Source organism: Mustelus asterias, chromosome 9, assembly GCF_964213995.1.
Source record: "Mustelus asterias chromosome 9, sMusAst1.hap1.1, whole genome shotgun sequence".
In the NCBI taxonomy this organism is placed as follows: domain Eukaryota; kingdom Metazoa; phylum Chordata; class Chondrichthyes; order Carcharhiniformes; family Triakidae; genus Mustelus; species Mustelus asterias.
Window position 1 is genome coordinate 105,431,393 of NC_135809.1, and position 19,803 is coordinate 105,451,195.

Consider the following 19,803-nt stretch of genomic DNA (forward strand, 5'->3'; position numbering starts at 1 on the left):
TATATCAATTCCCTTTGATGAGGTTCTACATTAATGGAAGTCAAGTTGTTCTTTCATGCTCTTAAAAAGGGAGCAGCTTACTTGGAAAAGCCGATTGAAGTAAACAATGAAGGACATAAGATTTAAAAAAAAAACATTCATAGCTTCCCAAGTAGACTGAGGCTCAAGATGAAAATACTTTGATGTTAACACGTAGCGATTTTTATGGAGTTGGGAAACGTGTTATGTTGGGGGGAAGCGAGGGGACGCCAATTCACATTTTCAGAAGGAAGTTGCTGATGTCCCTCTTTGGCTGCTCCCAGACTGGGACTGGCGCGCGGCCTCCGGGGGGGTTCCATCCACGCGCGAGGCCGTTTCAAGCGGCAAGGAGGCGTTGATGGGAGTGGGGGAGTGGGGGAGGGGCAGGTTCACGCGCTGGCTGGCTTGCTGAGCGGGAGATAGCACGCGGGGCGGAGGGGAAGGCAGTTGGAAGCGCGGGGCCAGGTTGGGGGGAGGGGAGAGGAAGGAAGGAGGGAGGCAGTTAGCTGTTGACGCGCGAGCTGAGCGGCAGTTGGGTGAGGGGCTCGTGCGGGTGCTGTAGCAACAGCGGCTCCGCGGAGTTGGAGGGAGGCGGGGTCAGCGAGCTCAGGTCGGGTTCAATGTGTTTATGTGCAAGTGGCGGCGGTGGTGTGTGTCTGTGAGAGAGAGTGCAGTATGTGGGCTGTGTTTCTCCTCTTCTTCGGACAAGATGCTCGATCTCTTCCTCAGTCCGCCATGGAGTAAGCGAGTGATTTGAGAGTGGGGGGAGGTGGCGGAGCGGTTAAAGATTCCCGAGTGCGGGAATAGCGCACGGAAAGAGGAGGAGGGGGGACGGAGAGGGTGAGAACTTCAACATGGCGTTGAGGGAGGAGGGGGATTCGGCGCCGCACAACAACAACACCAGCAGCGGCGGCGGCAGTAGCAACGCCAAGTGCCAGGAGGAGAGCAGTCGCAACGGTTATGTGAAGAGCTGCGTCACCCCGCTGAAGCAGGACGGCGGCTTCTCCATCTGCCGGTGGTGTAACTTGGAGAGGCTCGGCTTGGCGCGTCCCAAACTCGCAGCCTTCTACCTCGGGGGCGGCTGCAGTGCCTTGGCCGTCGTCGCGCTGTCCATCGCGGCCAGGAGGTGCCTGGGCGTCGAGTTCCTCCCCTCCCTGTTGCAGACCCTCCAGGCGGCCTGGGCCATCGCATTCCAGTCCCTCAGCCCTCTCTTCAGCATATGCTGTGCCTTCTTCTGGTTGACCTTTTATCTGAGGAAGAGTAAGCGGGAGAGCAGCACGGCCTGGCTCCTGTCACTGCCTCCATGTTGCTACCTCGGGGACTTCTTGGTGGTGCAGGTTTTTCTCGGCGAGGACCAGCTATTTCTGTGCCGGTTGCTGGCCCCGGCCGCGGTGCTGGGTTGCGTGGGATTGCTGACATTGCTGTCCACTTTGAAAGTGAAACAGAGCGTCCTGATCTTGCTCTTCGCCGGTGTTCTTCGGTTGGCTTCCATCACCAGTCTGATCGCCCTCCCGGCAGCCCTGAGACCCCTCTTGGCCTGTGGGGTCGGGATGGTGGGGGCCACCATTGCTGTGTACTTTGATTGCCTATTTCCCAGAGAAGCCCGTCGCAGGATAACCACAGAGGAGAAGATCCCAGTGATCAAACCACGCAGGAGATCGAGTTGTGTTTCTTTGGGAGAGGTATCGACCAACTATTATGGTGGCTGCAAGATGCCCAGGAGAACGTCTTTGCCTTGCATATCGAGAGAGCAGGTACGATTTGCTCAAATTAACATGTTATTTTCGACATCCCATAAAATATCAAATTAAGAGTTTACATGAAAGCACATGTGTCGTGTTTGTAAACATCTTCGAAACAGACTATGTTTAAAGACCATGCTATATTCGGTGAATCTCTTGAAATGTCGTGATAGAAGGCGATATATGCTTTATTTTGGAAAAAAATCGTTTGTGACACAAAGGTACAAGTTCTGGAATGATCTGATAGTATTTTAATTGTCCAAGCAAAAATTTTGAAGCTTTTGCAGAACATTGTACCTTCCAAGGAATAGTAAATATTTTTGAGTTGTGGAATTTTATTATTTTCAAATCAGTAGTGTAAATAACTGCAGTTTATTTCAGTAAAGAGCTAAATGAAAATTAGCTTTTAAACATGGTCTAACTTGGAAGAAGAATGTTGCAGGACATTTTTATATATCCAGCATGTTTAAAGAGCACTGTCTTTGCCTCTGAAACTAGTTAAAGATTTAATGTCTTTATGTACAAGAATGGCTATAATCAGATCTATAATTCACTTTGTCAGTTTACTATTATAAGGTATTTCGATTGTCAAGTTGCACTTAAAGCAATACACTTTAAAATGAGCCACATTAACTAACCTAAGCAGTTTTTGGTTCTATTCTGAAATTGCGGGTAGAAATGTAAAAGCTAATAATAGTGGGTGATTTCAGTATTGTAAAGAAAGTCCTGCTCTGCGCACCTTAGTTGACACCACTGGTAAGGTTTTCATCATTAACTGTCTTTAAACAATAGGGTGAAATTGGATTGCTACAATCTTTGACTAACTGCTTTTACTTTCTAAAGTTATTGAAAATTGTTTCTGCACATTGAGGAATTTTCAATAGGTAGTTGCATAGTCAGATCCACATACACTTTTGATCCATCCCTTACTACAGATGAATAATATTACACAATTTTTATAGGATAATTTTGGCAAATGTGTCTAAAGAATGTATGGTGCTGTTTTTTTGAAATGATGGACTAGGACATTTTTACCAGTAGTGACAAATGTTCTGAGTCAAAATATAGAGCAGATAATTACTTTACTCTATTTATAATAAGATGTAGAGTAATTTTTTTAAATTTTTATATAATTCTTATAAATAAGATGTGTACTAACAGAAGCTATTTGCTTTTAATGTTAAATTATAAGAATGTGGTAATTCTTTGTGTGTGTGTGAGGGGGGAGGAACGTGGTTTGCATTAAAATGTTTGGGCCAGAGATCTCTTAATTTTGGAAACAAAAAAAGGTTAATATTGATTTGTCCATGTCTAGTATGGCACTAATCTTGCAATATTTTGCCTTCTGTTCAGCATTGGAAAATGTTTAGTGTAAGAGCTGGATTATCTCAAATTGTTGGCGGGAGAAGGACTCAAGTTCAAATTTTGACGTTTTGTTTTTATATTAAAGTTTAAACTTTGAATCTAATTATTTTAAACTATTTCATGAGAACTTGCAATACAATAGACTTATAATTAATATTGACTGGATAACTTGCGGTTAAAATTAAGTTTACCTCTGTTTACAAGGTTTTGTGGTTATGGACTTGTTCCTGGGCATTTATGATTTTCATTTATTATTCATTCTTTTTGACTTAATTCCCTTTCAACTTTTGCAATGTGTGCATCTCCATATTCATTTGCACAACCGTTGATAAAGCGTTTAGCTGTCTTAGTGCAACCTATTCTACAGAACCTCTCCCAAAAATACCATCAGCCTTTTAAATGCTGGAAGATCCATCATTGGTTAAACTGGCATTCAACTCTCTTGATGTATCTCTTGGTTGGCAACTATTTACCTAATGCCTGTTTATGAAATGCCTTTGAATGTTTCTTTACATAAAGGTGCAATGCAAACAGAAACTGTTGATCATTGTAAGTTGGTGTCCTGGCGAACAGCTCCCAAGTTACTGCTAATAGTTTATAATTAGCTGCTCGATGATATCAAAGAGCAGCCTGACTGATATCCTGTGTTCCCTTATTGTGGGCACAAAGATGGCTTCTATTTTGCACTTTATTTTCATTTAGTAGTTAAAATAAATAACTTGATACTTCAGAAGTCTTATGAACTGAAACTATTTTTTTGAATTCTCTGTTAGAAGACCTGAATGGAAGAATGAATATAGGCAAATGACTGCTCAAGCTGGCGGGTGGAAAGGTTCTGGCACCTGAAACCAGTCTGGTGAAAGTGCTGTTGATGGCCAGCCAATGTGAATCACTGGTTCTACTCAGGCCCGTTCTAATGACAAGAGATTCTGACTGTTTGGCTCCAAATAACCCTGAAAGCCAATCAGCTAATAAATATCATTAAGATTGCTCTATCTGTAAAGTTGGAATGCCAACATCTTTTACACTATGCCTGTGATTGCATTGCAATAGTTGCAGTATGTGACAGGAGCAGCCAAGTAAAGCAGCACATGCTACATTTCCGAAATGTTGCACAGTTATGTAATTACATTAAATGGTTAAAATATTTTACAGAGACTCCTGCGAGTTCAAGGGCAAGTTGTAGGCTCAGTAAACTCTGGATTTATGGGTTCTGGTTGGGAGCTGGCTGAAGTCAGGTTTATTTGATTCCAGCTGAGGTATCTGATAGGTAAAAAGATCAGATATACCAACCTTTTATTTGTTTCCTATTTTAGATTTTTAATTTGCTGGAAGTGAATTAATAATTTACTCAAGCAAGAATCGCAAGTACAGTGATTTTAAATAAATGCTTTTGAATTTGAGCTGAATATTAGTCCAGCTGTGACTTTGTTCTGACTTGGAATGACCATCAGTTGAACTGTAAACATGTTCTCATATGCTCATGGAGCATATGTTTTGAGTGTGTAAGAGATAATCAAAATTTTCTTAATTTTTATACAGTATGATAACATAGGAACATAAGAGCAAGGAGCAGAAGAAGGCAAATTCAGCACTTCGAATCTGCTCCACCATTCAATCAAATCATGCCTGATCTCTTCCTGGTCTGAAATCACTTCCCCACCTGTTCCCTATATCCTTTTAACCCATTTTATATTAGAAATATGTCTTATCTCCCTCTTGGAAACAATTCCGACTCCACCGCACTATGGGGCAGCAAGTTCCACAAATTCATCACCCTCTGCGAGAAGTAGTTCCTCCTCACCTGAGTTTTAAATAATTTAAAATATTTGCAAGAAGAACAGAGGACGTGCTTTTTTATCTTGTTGGTAGAATTTAATATATTTGTGTGGCTAACAATCATTCTACGTAACGTAGAGAAACAGATTGTAATTAAGAGGGGTGAATTGAAACTAGTAGTCTGAGAAAAGAAGTAATGGATCGCATCCCTGCCTCAGCTAGAAGCTCTGGACTTGATGGTCCAGAAAGATGCGTTCATAATATGGCCAAGCAGGATGAGTATCAACCTGTAATTCCTTACGACGCATGCCAATGGCAAGTGGTAAGAGTGGTAGAAATTTCTGGTCAACCAAGTGATGGAAAGAAAATTGGAGCTTCCACCATCAGCATTCATAGCACCAGATTATGCATGTAAAAGTGGATGCTGCCAAAGCAACTCTTGACTTCTTGGCGGGGCATTGTTTGGCTCAGTTGGCTGGCAGCCAGTGTGAATCAAATTTGTGCCAACAGCATGGGGGGATCGATCCCTGTTCTGCCTGGGGCGGATTTGGGACCTGTGTCTTTGACCTAGCTGCGGTGGAGGTCGCACTGCAGTGGGTCAGACCTGCCTTCTGACAGAACTGAAGAAGTTTGAGAAAATATAAGCAAATAATACATTTTTGAGAGAGGAAGAGGGCTTTTTGAATTTGCTTTGTGATGACATGTTTGGTAATGGGAGATTAGGAATAGGTTTGGAACAGTAGAAGGCCTTGAGTCTCTTCCACTATTCAGTGAGGTTATGATTGATATACAACTAACTCCATGTTTGCCCCATATCCCTTCATATCTTGAGTTGACATAAATCTATGGAATTTGTTTTCGTGATTCGATGACTCTTGATAAACTTGTGTGGTTCCTTGTATTCAAGTTCTTTGGTTGCGACCTGCTCTGGTGTAAAAAATTTGTTTTTTTTCTTGTGAAGCCAACTTGTTGTTTACAAAATTTAAGACCATAAGCGATGGGGGCAGAACTAGGCCATTTGGCCCATTGAGTCACCTCCGCCATTTAAATTCCTGAGATCTTTCTCTGAACCTCCTCTGGACCCTTCCAAGGCCAACACATCCTTCAATTGTAAAGGTTCTTGATTGAAGCAGGTAACTCCAAAGCAAATAGTTTTTCTGTTGGCCCTATATTTGTCCCTTGTAAACCATGTGGGAAGAATTGCACCAAAAGGCTGAAGAACAGACTCCTCAGATTATGGAACAGTGACTGTTGCATACGGTATTAAAAGTAAATGCAAGAAAACTGTTTGGTCCTTATTGCAATATGGGTGAGTGGCCAGCACATCAGCAAGGTGGCTTAAGCAGGATTTTGATACCACTGTGCCGTGTAGCATTCTTTAGCTGAGATCCCCGACAGTGCTAGTAAGTGTCCCTAAACGCTAATTCCAGTAACAGGAAATACTTGATCTATCAATTGGTAAAATATTGTACCCAGGATATCTTGTTGGAAGACAACAGTGAGGAAGTTGTTGGTGTGCAATGGAAAGGAGCACACACAATTCTTCTGTGTTGAATCGAATGGCTTGTAGGGAATTTCCAAGAGTCAATGCAAGTTGTCAGATGGTATGCTCCATGAATGTCATGTCACAAGGGAGCAATGATAGCATTGGAGGAGATTGTTTGCCTCCGTGCATGCGCTAGTATTTTTCAACTGAAATCCCATTTCCTTGTCCTTTTTTATATTTTCAGATTATTCAGTGAATTTCATTTGAAAAATATTGCAACCTCATCTTAGGAGCCAATTGTAATAAATTGTATGTTCTAACAACCCTTCTGATATAAAAGGATAACTACATTTCTCTTTCGTTTCTCTTGTGCTAATCCCAAGTTTATAGTTCCTCATTATGTATTCACCAGCGGAAACTAGTGGAAACAGTCTTTGCCTATAGACCCTGAATTTGCTGCAGAAATAAGAGAATTTGAGGTGCACACAGTTATTGATGCATTAAAAAAAGTAATCTGCAACAAGGAAGAGATCTCTTCTCCACCGTTGAACTGAACAAAAAAAACTGAGTTTAGCATCAGCCCAAGTTTGAAGAAATGGCTACATTTACCTTGATGCAAAAGCTACAGGTGCCATTTAACAGCTCAAAGGCCATGTTAGTGGGACACATTATATTTCCACTTTGGTATCAGTTAGCAATTTAATATTTTTCTTCACATCGCACATAAAGCATACAACCAGATTAAAGTTAAAATGGAGACATTATGAAAGGAAGTACGAGCCTTACGAGCCTGGTGGAGTTCTTCGAAAATGTGACTAAACACATTGACGAAGGGAAGGCGGTAGATGTGGTTTATATGGATTTTAGCAAGGCGTTCGATAAGGTCCCACATGCAAGGCTTCTAGAAAAAGTGAGAGGGCATGGGATCCAAGGGGCTGTTGCCCGGTGGATCCAGAACTGGCTTGCCCAAAGGACACTCACCTGAAGAAGGGGCTTGGAGCTCCGAAAGCTTGTGTGGCTTTTGCTGCCAAATAAACCTGTTGGACTTTAACCTGGTGTTGTTAAACTTCTTAGTGTGTTTACCCAAAGGAGGCAGAGAGTGGGTATAGATGGGTCTTTTTCTAAATGGAGGTCGGTCACCAGTGGTGTGCCCCAGGGATCTGTTCTGGGACCCTTGCTGTTTGTCATTTTCATAAATGACCTGGATGAGGAAACGGAGGGATGGGTTGGTAAGTTTGCCGACAACACGAAGGTTGGTGGGGTTGTGGATAGTCTGGAGGGATGTCAGAAGTTACAGAGGGACATAGATAGGATGCAAGACTGGGAGGACAAGTGGCAGATGGACTTCAATCCAGATAAATGCGTCGTGGTCCATTTTGGTAGGTCAAATGGGATGAAGGAGTACAATATAAAGGGAAAGACTCTTAGTACTGTAGAGGATCAGAAGGACCTTGGGGTCCGGGTCCATAGGACTCTAAAATCGGCCCTGCAGATGGAGGAGGTGGTTAAGAAGGCGCATGGTGTGCTAGCCTTTATCAGTCGAGGGATTGAGTTTAGGAGTCCGGGGATAATGATGCAGCTATAAGACCCTCGTCAGACCCCACTTGGAGTACTGTGCTCAGTTCTGGTCGCCTCACTATAGGAAGGATGTGGAAAAGATTGAAAGGGTGCAGAGGAGATTTACAAGGATGTTGCCTGGATTGAGTGGCATGCCTTATGAGGATAGGCTGAGGGAGCTTGGTCTTTTCTCCTTGGAGAGACGAAGGGCGAGAGGAGACCTAATAGAGGTGTATAAGATGTTGAGAGGCATAGATCGGGTGGACTCTCAGAGGCTTTTTCCCAGGGTGGAAATGTCTGCTACAAGAGGACACAGGTTTAAGGTGCTGGGGGGTAGGTACAGGGGAGATGTTAGGGGTAAGTTTTTCTCACACAGGGTGGTGGGTGAGTGGAATCGGCTGCGATCAGTGGTGGTGGAGGCGAACTCAATAGGGTCTTTTAAGAGACTCCTGGATGAGTACATGGAGCTTAATAGGATGGAGGGTTATAGGTAGGTCTAGAAGGTAGGGATATGTTCGGCACAACTTGTGGGCCGAAGGGCCTGTTTGTGCTGTAGTTTTTCTATGTTTCTATGAAGTAAATCCTTCACAGAAAAAGTTATGCATCAGGGACAACAAATGAAAGATAAAACTGAAAGAAAGCAAAAATGTCAACTTGCATTTATATACCATTTTTAATAGTATGAAGCACCCCAAGGCAGTTCACAGCAGTGACAATCCAGCAAAATTTGACAGGAAGCAATATACAAGATATTAGGACAGGTGACAAAAAGTTTGAGAAAAGTAGATTTCATCTTAAAGCAGATGAAATAAAAATGAGAAACAGTGGTTCAGTGAGGGAAATCCAGGGCTGGAAGATTTTAAGGCGGGCCCTAAAAGTGCTGCTAACAGTGGAATGAAGGCAATTTGAGATGCATAAATGGTCAGAAACAGAAGTGTCTGATGAGGTTAGAGCTGGGCGAGGCCATGAAAGATTTGAAAAACAACATGAGAATTTAAAAATTGAGATGCTGCCAGATCAGGAGATCAGCAAATATGGATAGATAAATGTGACTTGGTGTGAGTTTGGATCCGAGCAGCAGAATTTTACAATGAGCTCAAATTTACAGAAGTTGCAAGGTGTGAGTCCAGCAAAGAGACCATCATTGTAGATTGAAAAGTCCATTCCTGGATCTTAATGTACTGGCTATTAACTGGTCAGTAAGGTAAGAAATGTTTCTCACTTGCAGGGAGGAAGATAGTCGCATTTGGTTTGTTGTGAATTGTCACATTACTTTGTGTTTATATAGTCACCACTTTGATTGCTGAATTTCATCAACTAAGTTGTCGCATTTGGCGAATGTGACAAGTTAGTCTATTTTTGGTGATGATTGAGGTAGGAGTGTGGGACAAAGCTCTGAGAGCACTCCCTGTAATCACTTGGTTGCTGCTGCTGGATATTTTCTGTCCTCTTGAATGGCACAACATAGAGTTCTCTGACATATCATTCTCTCCTTAGAGTACTGAGCTACTAGCTTGAATTAACGTTCAGACGGAAGGGATGGAAATGCTATCAATAGGGAATAGCTATATACAAGAAGCTTGACAATATTATTTCTGATATAAATGAATGCTTAATTCATCTGAAATTCTGCAGTGACAGAAATCATTTCTAGATGTATTAAGCAATCTTCTTTGGCTGTTACTGAATTTTCAAGTCGTAGTTAAATCTCTAGTTCTTCTGAGGTTCTAAAACTATTTGTACTTCTCTCTGTCATTGCTTTGTGATCAGAATGGTCAGATTGGAACTGGTCTGTCATTAACGTCCGCTAACGCTTTGTTCTATCAACAAATTGCATTTCTCTCTCCGAGCACATGGGTCACTTCACTGCAAAATCATTGTGTTTTGTTAACTTAACACAAGAAACTGAGTTTAAATACACAGTCATCAACCTTTAGAGATTAAATCCAACCACGGTGCAATGAAAAAAGAATTGAGAAAATACAAAAAAAATCAGAAGATAAAATCAGTACGCCTAATCAAAATCTTGCATTTTTAGAAAAAAAACTGTACAGTGAAATGCATAATGTGGTTGTGCTTAGTTGTAAGATCATAATTGATGATTTAATTTTCTTTGCCTTTTGCAATTTAGCATCACAGGCTTTGGTTCCGAAACATGAAATTGGATGAAGTGCATTAACTTGAGTATTGCTGAAAAAAGACTTTTGTCAAAGTTTTTCATCTTGCACTCATCAGGACAATCACAAGAATATCAATGTTGGGGAAAGCAACAACGTTATACCATATGAGGAGAGTGTTTATTGGTTGGCAAATGGCAGAGGGGTTGCCATGGAGAAAGCAGCAGTTAATGGTGACTGACAGCTACCTAACTATGTTTGAAAATTTACTGCACAGCTTGTCTCTGGTCAAGGCATTAGCCACTGGCATGATGCTGCCATCAGGCCAAAAAGATGTTCTGCCTATCACAAATGAATAACATGGTTTATGTATTTTAGTGTCAGTGATACTCGGTATGAGGGCTGCACATTTCAAAGACTGGCAGATCATATAAAACACCATGTCCCTTCTGCTGTTTGGGTATAGTCTGCACTATGCCTATTGCAATCAGCCTGTGTTTACAAAACTTAAAACACAAGTCTAAAGTTTGATGTGATTCTGCGATTGGACATCATTACCAAAATAATCCTCAGTGTTTTAAAAATTACACTGACAGCCAATTTAAGATTGTCAGGCGGGCTCGCTGAACAGCGTGTCTGTATGCACTGGAATCTGCATATTAAAACGCAACCCTGTTCCTTGCAGAATAAAGGAACTTTTACACACACTACAGCTGTTTTAGCTAAACAAAATAATTATTTGCTACTTCACTCCTCATGGCAATGCCACGAACAATCAGAGACCAGCTGCTTGGTTTAAATTTTCAGGCAATGTCAGTCACCATTGTTGCGAAGTTGGGTAGAGTAATTGTAGATTGGTGTTTGTGAAATTGTAGATTGCTAGGGAGAGAGCATTGTATGGCCCATTTAAAAGGTGGTGCTTCTTCTGTGCTTAGAAGGAAAAAAAAGGCAAGTAAACATGGAGCCCCAACTGAAACATTGGTATCAAAAGAGCAAGCAGCAGTGTTACCAAGGCAACAGACTTTCAGGCTTTTGAATTCGGTCAATAAATTTGAATTAGGCACTTGGATACCAAGAACCTATGCAATTAAAATTTGATGGTTTAGACAACGTAGGACCAATCCTATTGTAGAAATATTGATATGTCACCGCAGGTATAAAAGAAGAGGGCAGTGGGACAAAAACAAGAGAGCACCTGCCACAGCTCACAGCCCCATCTAAATAGCAAAAATACCAAAGAAGAAAAAAGAATCAACAGAGAAGGCCCAAAATATTCCAGAAGAGAGACAGTCTGGTTGCAATTTTGAGAGTAACTGAATTCTTTTCTTTTTTGTTAATGAGTAGGAATTGTATTTATTGAAACAGCATACCATTAGAATCTTGTCTTATTTGGTTTGTTAATAGTTTAGTAAAGTTGTTCACAGATAAATTCATTGTTGATTTTAGAGTTTCCGGGATTCATTTTGTATTAAACCACTAGGAGTTGCTGAAGAGCAGGTGACTTCACACACACTTTTACAGATTGAGGCGAGGTATTTCTCTTTGTGGGTTTTGGTGTTAGTTCCCAGAGGGGGGAATCAACCATCGCCTCATAACAAACCCCCCCCCCCCTCTTCAGAGTCCACTTTGCAACCAATCAGCACTCTCTTCTCAGACAGAATAAAATTGTGGTTTCCCCTGACATTAGTATTTTTGGGATTGTCCTGAAATGCAAGATGAAAAGTTTCACCAAGGTTCAAATTCTGCACTACCAAACAACAATAAGTTGCATTAACTGAATTTTGCTTTTACGGTGATATCTGCTCTACATGCATTATTTTCACTAATTGGTAAAACTGACTCTATTGGTAAATTTTAATTATTTTTGTCAGTTCATTCCCCTTCTCCCCTTTGTAGTCCAATTGATAGCACAATCGCTTCCATCTTGGATGTTTTTCTGTTCAAGCCTTGATGTAGGATCAATCTTGACAAACGGTCAATTCAGTACTGAGTGTAAGTTACACACACCATTTTTCTGATAAGACCTCAAACTGATTGAAATTAAAGGTGCTAAAACACAATTTAAGTAAGAGTGCCGAGGCTTTAGGAGTCCTGGAAACGTTTCCTCCTTCAATCAACGCCACCAAAAAATACATTTTATTATTATTGTATGGATAGTTGTGTGGAATGCCCCCTGTGTTTGTTGACATAATAACAATGGTTGCTTCTTGGCATTCTGAGTGAGCCTGGAGGTCTGGAGTGCATCTGCTTCAATGCGAGGAGCGTAACGGGTAAGACAGATGAACCTAGGGCCTTAATGCTTAAGTGGAATTTGGATGTGGTTGCGGTGACGGAGACTTGGTTAAAAGAAGGACAGAACTGGCAGCTGAATATTCCGGGGTATAAGTGTTTTAGGCGAGACAGAGGAGGGGCTAAAAAAGGTGGGGGAGTAGCGATATTAGTTAGGGAGCATATTACTGCGGTGCAGAGGGTAGACAACTTGAAGGGGTCATGTACTGAGTCACTGTGGGTGGAACTCAGAAACAGGAAGGGTGCAGTCACTATGCTGGAGGTGTACTACAGACCACCCAACAGCCCACGGGAAGTGGAGGAAAGGATATGTTAGGAGATTCTGGATATGTGCAGAAAAAATAGGGTTGTTGTAGTGGGGGACTTTAATTTCCCTGGTATAGACTGGAAGCTGCTTAGGGCTGGGGTTCTGGACGGGGAGGAATTTGTAAAATGCGTACTGGAAGGTTCTTTGGAACAGTATGCAGATAGCCCGACTAGAGAGGGGGCTATACTGGACCTAGTTCTGGGAAATGAGCCCGGTCAGGTCGTCAAAGTTTCGGTTGGGGAACATGTGGCAAATAGTGACCACAACTCTGTTAACTTTAGGATAGTAATGGACAAGGATGAGTGCTGTCCTATGGGCAGGGTGCTAAATTGGGGGAAGGCTAACTATAGCCGGATTAGGCAGGAATTGGTGGACGTTGATTGGGAGTCTTTTAAGGAACAATTGATAAGGCTGCAGGATAGGCATGTGCCTGTAAAAAGGAAAGATAGGAAAGGTAGGATTCGAGAGCCGTGGATAACCAGGGAAATTGATGATCTGATTAAAATGAAAAGGGAGGCGTACGTTAAGTCCAGGCAACTGAAAACAGATGGAGCTCTGGAGGAATACAGAGAGAGTAGGAAAGAACTCAAACGGGGAGTTAGAAGGGCAAAAAGAGGTCACGAGATGTTCTTGGCAGGCAGGATTAAGGAGAATCCTAAGGCATTCTATTCATACATTAGGAACAAAAGAGTTGTCAGGGAGAAAATTGGACCCCTCGGGGACAAAGGAGGGGAATTGTGCTTCGAACCCAAGGGAATAGGTAGGTCCTAAATGAATACTTTGCATCGGTATTCACGAAGGAGAGGGACGTGCTAACCGGGAGTGTCTCGGAGGGAGGTGTTGACCCGTTAGAGAAAATCTCCATTACAAGGGAGGAAGTGTTAGGTTTTTTAGGGAACATTAAAACTGACAAAGCCCCAGGGCCTGATGGCGTCTATCCTCGACTGCTCAGGGAGACGAGAGATGAAATTGCTGGGCCTCTGGCGGAAATCTTTGTCGCTTCTTTGGACACAGGTGAGGTCCCTGAGGATTGGAGGATAGCGAATATGGTCCCTTTGTTTAAGAAGGGTAGCAGGGATAACCTGAGAAATTATAGGCCGGTGAGCTTGACGTCCGTGGGAGGGAAGTTGTTGGAGAGGATTCTTAGAGACAGGATGTATGTGCATTTGGAACGGAACAATCTCATTGGTGACAGGCAGCATGATTTTGTAAGAGGGAGGTCGTGCCGTACAAATTTGGTGGAGTTTTTTGAGGAAGTGAGAAAAACGGTTGATGAAGGAAGGGCCGTGGATGTCGTCTATATGGATTTCAGTCAGGCATTTGACAAAGTCCCACATGGCAGGTTGGTTAAAAAGGTTAAGGCTCATGGGATACAAGGAGAAGTGGCTAGATGGGTGGAGAACTGGCTTGGCCACAGGAGACAGAGGGTAGCGGTCGAAGGGTCTTTTTCCGGCTGGAGGTCTGTGACCAGTGGTGTTCCGCAGGGCTCTGTACTGGGACTTCTGCTATTTGTGATATATATGAATGATTTGGAAGAAGGTGTAACTGGTGTTATCAGCAAGTTTGCGGATGACACGAAGATGGCTGGACTTGCGGAAAGCGATGAACATTGTCGGGCAATACAGCAAGATATGGATAGACTGGAAAATTGGGTGGAGAGGTGGCAGATGGAATTTAATCCAGATAAATGCGAAGTGATGCATTTTGGAAGAAATAATGTAGGGAGGAGTTATACAATAAATGGCACGGCCACCAAGAGTATAGAAACACACAGGGACCTCGGTGTGCAAGTCCACAAATCCTTGAAGGTGGCAGCACAGGTGGAGAAGGTGGTGAAGGAGGCATATGGTATGCTTGCCTTTGTAGGACGGGGTATAAAGTATAAAAGCTGGAGTCTGATGTTGCAGCTCTATAGAACGCTGTTTAGGCCACATTTGGAGTACTGCGTCCAGTTCTGGTCGCTGCACTACCAGAAGAACGTGGAGGCTTTAGAGAGAGTGCAGAGAAGGTTTACCAGGATGTTGCCTGGTCTTGCCTATGAGGGGAGATTGGGTAAACTGGGGTTGTTCTCCCTGGAAAGACGGAGGATGAGGGGAGATCTAATAGAGGTGTACAAGATTATGAAGGGGATAGATAGGGTGAACGATGGGAAGCTTTTTCCCAGATCAGAAGTGACGATCACGAGGGGTCAAGGTGAGAGGGGCGAAGTATAACTTGGATATTAGAGGGATGTTTTTTACACAGAGGGTGGTGGGGGCCTGGAATGCGCTGCCAAGTAGGGTGGTGGAGGCAGACACGTTGACATCGTTTAAGACTTACCTGGATAGTCACATGAGCAGCCTGGGAGTGGAGGGATACAAACGATTGGTCTAGTTGGACCAAGGAGCGACGCAGGCTTGGAGGGCCTGTTTCCTGTACTGTACTATTCTTTGTTCTTCTGAGAGAAATGATGAGACCTGAAATAAATATCCTTTTTCTTGCCTGAAATGTGATTTCTTTCTGGGGTACATTCTGCAGGCATCTGATAACAACTGTTACATTGCTCAAATTTTGACTTTTGTTGTCAAGAACTGGTATCCCTCATTTAATGTTTGATTTGATTTATTATTGTCACATGGATTAGCATGCAGTGAAAAGTATTGTTTCTTGCGCGCTATACAGACAAAGCACACCATTCATTGAGAAGGAAATGTGAGAGTGCAGAACGTAGTGTTACATTAATGCAAGGTTGGTCCATTTAGAAGTCTGATGGCAGCAGGGAAGAAGCTGTTCTTGAATTGGTTGGTACGTGACCTCAGACTTTGTATATTTTTCCCGACGGAAGAAGGTGGATGAGAGAATGTCCGGGGTGCATGGGATCCTTAATTACGTTGGCTGCTTTGCCGAGGCAGCAGGACGTGTGGACAGTCAATGAATGTGAGGCTGGTTTGCGTGATGGATTGGGCTACATTCAAGACCTTTGTAGTTTCTTGCAGTCTTGGGCAGAGCAGGAGCCATACCAAGCTGTGATACAGCCAGAAAGAATGCTTTCTATTGTGCATCTGTAAAAGTTGGTGAGAGTCGTAGCTGACGTGCCAAATTCACTCAGTCTTCTGAGAAAGTAGATGCGTTAGTGGGTTTTCTTAACTATAATGTCGGCATGGGGGGACCATGACAGGTTGTTGGTGGTCTGGACTCCTAAAAACTTGAAGCTCCCGTGAAAGCTCACTAAACAAAAATAATTTTTCCATTTTTAAAACTAAGGATGGGTTACATTCTTGAATTGTAATTTGTAGATTAAACTGTGAGTTGACTGACTCTGGCTGCTCCATCTTTGAGCCACAGGGACGTTGGTTGTTCATTTGGCAGCAGAGAATGGGAAATGGTAGAGAAGTTACTGTGTCTTGGCCTTTACCTCAGCCCTGGCAACATGTTGCTGGTTGGTGGCAACATGGATTCTGAGGAGGTGAGGCATGACAGCGGTCCTGATCTGCAATTGGTACCCAGCTTGGAGTGTTGGCACCTTCATTGGCTATTTATGGGCAGGGTCCTGGGAAATCCTGATACTCATGATGTGGAGATGCCGGCGTTGGACTGGGGTGAACACGGTAAGAAGTCTCATAACACCAGGTTAAAGTCCAACAGGTTTATTTGGTAGCAAATACCATAAGCTTTCGGAGCACCGCTCCTTCGTCAGATGGAGTGGAAATGTGCTCCCAGACAGTGCAAACAGACAAAATCAAGTTACAGAATACTGATTAGAATGCGAATCCTACAGCCAGCCAGGTCTGGCTGGCTGTAGGATTCGCATTCTAATCAGTATTCTGTAACTTGATTTTGTCTGTTTGCACTGTTTGGGAGCACATTTCCACTCCATCTGACGAAGGAGCGGTGCTCCGAAAGCTTATGGTAAATCGTGATACTGCCAGGACAGCCCTGAGTGGCTGCAGACATATATTCCAAGCCAAGGACAGGAGCAGAAAGATCTTGTCCCACTGTGACATTCTAATAATGACAAGTTGGAATATATTGCCCATCAAGACAGACTAGAACATAGTTGTAACTATGCAGTCCCTTCAGGCTTACCAATTGCACTAAACTGAAAACTCAGGCCATGGCTGACAGCGTTATAGAAAAAAGCTGCCATATTTGAAAATGTGCTATTAGAAAGTGTTCTCTCTCTATATAACCACTTCTCAGCAGACCAAACATAAGTACTTTGCATATAACAAGGTTTTTAAAAAAAAAAAGAGCAAATGAGTGGCCAGTTAAAATATTTTTTGATAGTAATTGTTAAGAGATATATTGTCTCAGACACCAGAAAACTCCAATGTTTGCGTGGTAATGTTTGTTTAGGTGTGCTCAAGACTTCGAGAGACACTTAAACCTACACCTTTCTGATTGCGAGGCAAGTGGATAAAACAGACTAGTTTGATTAAATTTGTTCCGCTCAGTAACTGTTTGTTTGGTATTGTGTAGCCGAATGAAAATGTAATTGCACTATGGCTTTGACTGCTGTTTTTCAGGGTCAGATCTGAAGCACTATAAAGGCTTTTGTGATCAGCTACCTTGTTAAGTCATGCTAACCCTACAACGAGGGAAATTTATACTCAGTTGAATGATTCAATATAATTAAACATTCACTAATTATTGAAAAGGCTTCGCCAGCCATGCAACATGTGATGCAGAAAAAAAATCCCACGTTTTGGCGAACAAGAACCATGTATCGTGAGCAATTGACATTAATATTACAAATGATAGTTACCAGTATGGAGCAAAAGAGAACGCTTCATTTTGATTGTTGCAAACCTATAGGTTAATATTAGGGATAGAATTCCTGATGTGCTTTATTATACCTGAAATTGTAGAAGGCAAACATTTTTACGTACTGATGTGTAAATATGAAATTATTCAATAATTTATGCAGATGTGGTTACCTATATTATATGTCTTTGACTTACCATTTGCTTTCGAATAAGGTGTTATGCCCAGTAAGGGCATGTCTTATTCATAATTTTGAACATAGAATGTGATCGTATGGAAGCTTTTACTTTTGAAAATGGCGACGAACATGACTCTTCAGGTGCCTGCCAAGGGTCAGAGTACCGTTGGAAAATCTATAATTTAATCGCCCTGGTTTGGGGGGGGGGAGGCTTCCCTCCTTCGAATGGACATACCCTTGCTGTGGGATTTGCACCTGCCATTTGTTGCAGACTTCATGTCTCCCATGTTTGCGATTTAAGGGAACTGTTGGTGATCAAAATACTGCGGATGCTGGAATCAGAAACAAAAACAGAAAATGCTGGGAAATCTCAGCAGGTCTGACAGCATCTGTGGGGAGTGAATAGAGCCAATGTTTTGAGTCTAGATGACCCTTTGTCATGAACTGCTGGCAGTTCAACACAAATACATGTGAAGAGCCATCCTCTATTGCTATTGTATAGCAATGACTTTAAGCTTGAAACCATTCTTGGTGTACAGTAGCAGTTGATGATGTGGCTTCTAATACCAAAATCCTTTTATTATTCTGAGGAACAGCCTGCAAACACCACCACTGTGGAACATCAGCTGCAGACCAAGCTAGTAAAACTGAAGCTTGTTCAAACTTGGAGACTACTGTATCTTGAAAGCTTCCCAGTCTGATTCCTAATCCAAGTCCAAGAGATACAGACACAAATCCAAAACCACACTGATTATAGACAGTGACAGAAAGGGTTTCAATTCACTCCCTATCCTGTCTGTAACAAAGGCTTTATTTTAATTTTGTTAAACTTGCAGATGAAGGAATAACATAGAAGCTAAAGCACAAAAACGTGCCAATTGGCCCAACTGATCACTGTCATTGTTTATACTTCACACAAGCCTCTCCCACTCTAATTACCTCGTCCCACATCCCTCTATTCCCTTCCCTGTCATGTGTACAAGTCTCCCTTGGAAAAAAAAGTGCTGTCTGCTTTAACCATTTCATGTTTCATATTCTCACAACTGTGCAAAATAAAGTGCTCCCAAACTCTCTATCTGATTTGGTTTTCTTGTATTTGTGCATCTGTTTTGGACTAAAACAATTGAAAGGGTTTCTCCTGATTCCCGATCAAAACCCTTCATAATTTGAAATACTTCTGTATCAAGTTTTTTTCCCCCATTTTGCCCATCTTTCTTGATTGCATCTGCTGTGTCTGCCCCTCCCTCCACTGGTCTTTGGCTCTTGTGAAAATACATGCAAAATTAGCCAAATCCACATGGGAAAATAATCACTAACGGTCAGACAGTAAACAAAACTAGACATGTGTTCTAATGGTTTGTAATGAAGTTTTGACTGCTATTTTGAAATGTATTGTGTAAAGAGTACTCCGTCTGTCTCTTTTTTAAACCAGTTTCAAAAGTGTTGTAGCATTGCATGTTTTGTTTTAGAACTTTGGTCGGAACATAAGGAAAAAGATAATTTGAATCGTTGAATTATGATGACTGAAGACAAACAAGATGATGTGTCAATACCACTTTTTTGCTTGCAGACTTCCTCTGTGAGACTGCTCATAATACTGTTTAAATGCAACTGGCTAATCGGACAGAGTTTGAGAGATAATGACCATACTTGACTGGAGCTTTTTAAATTATGTCTGCAAAGTAAGACCAGAGATGTTAGCATAACCTATGTTTAGCATTTTAAATACAGTATACACTAAATTTTCAATTAAAAATGATTTTGCTCATCAAGTCCAAACATTTTTAAATTAATTACAATTCCATTAAAGCAAGACACGAGTAGTAATGGAGGGATAGTAAGATTTGAACCCGAACTCAATTTTTAGTATCACTGTTTTATATTAAATGCAGATTTTTCTGGCAAAATTTTTCCACCTTGTGGCAAAAGCATTTTCTTGTAAAATATTTGAAGGCACAGTATATTCTCAAGGTTAATATGTTGAGATGTTAGAATTGTAGTTCTAATTGTTAGAAAAAGTGTTATATATAATTAATTACATATGACCATTCAAGTAACTCTTAGCTCGACTGAAATGAGACTTGGCAAAAGCTCTCTTTTTTTTTTACCTAAAGCTGTTAAATATTACACCCAAGAACAACAGATGTATAATATGCTTTTTTTGTACATTGCACATCATTGCCTTTGGACTACATTATTTTAACATCATTGAGGTGGTTCTT

General features: G+C 41.9%; 1 protein-coding gene across 3 annotated transcripts in view; it reads left to right on the forward strand.

The window, feature by feature from the left end:
* Positions 1–601: 601 nt before the first annotated feature.
* Positions 602–19,803, forward strand: part of pde3b (phosphodiesterase 3B) — a 197,944-nt gene continuing 178,742 nt past the window's right edge. For 2 of the 3 annotated variants that reach the window (XM_078220754.1, XM_078220755.1), the window contains exon 1: positions 602–1,772. In XM_078220754.1, coding sequence (XP_078076880.1) covers positions 873–1,772 — 900 coding nt within the window. In that variant the 5' untranslated portion in view covers positions 602–872. The remainder of the gene's footprint in view (positions 1,773–19,803) is intronic. The other variant, XM_078220753.1, reaches the window with a different exon arrangement.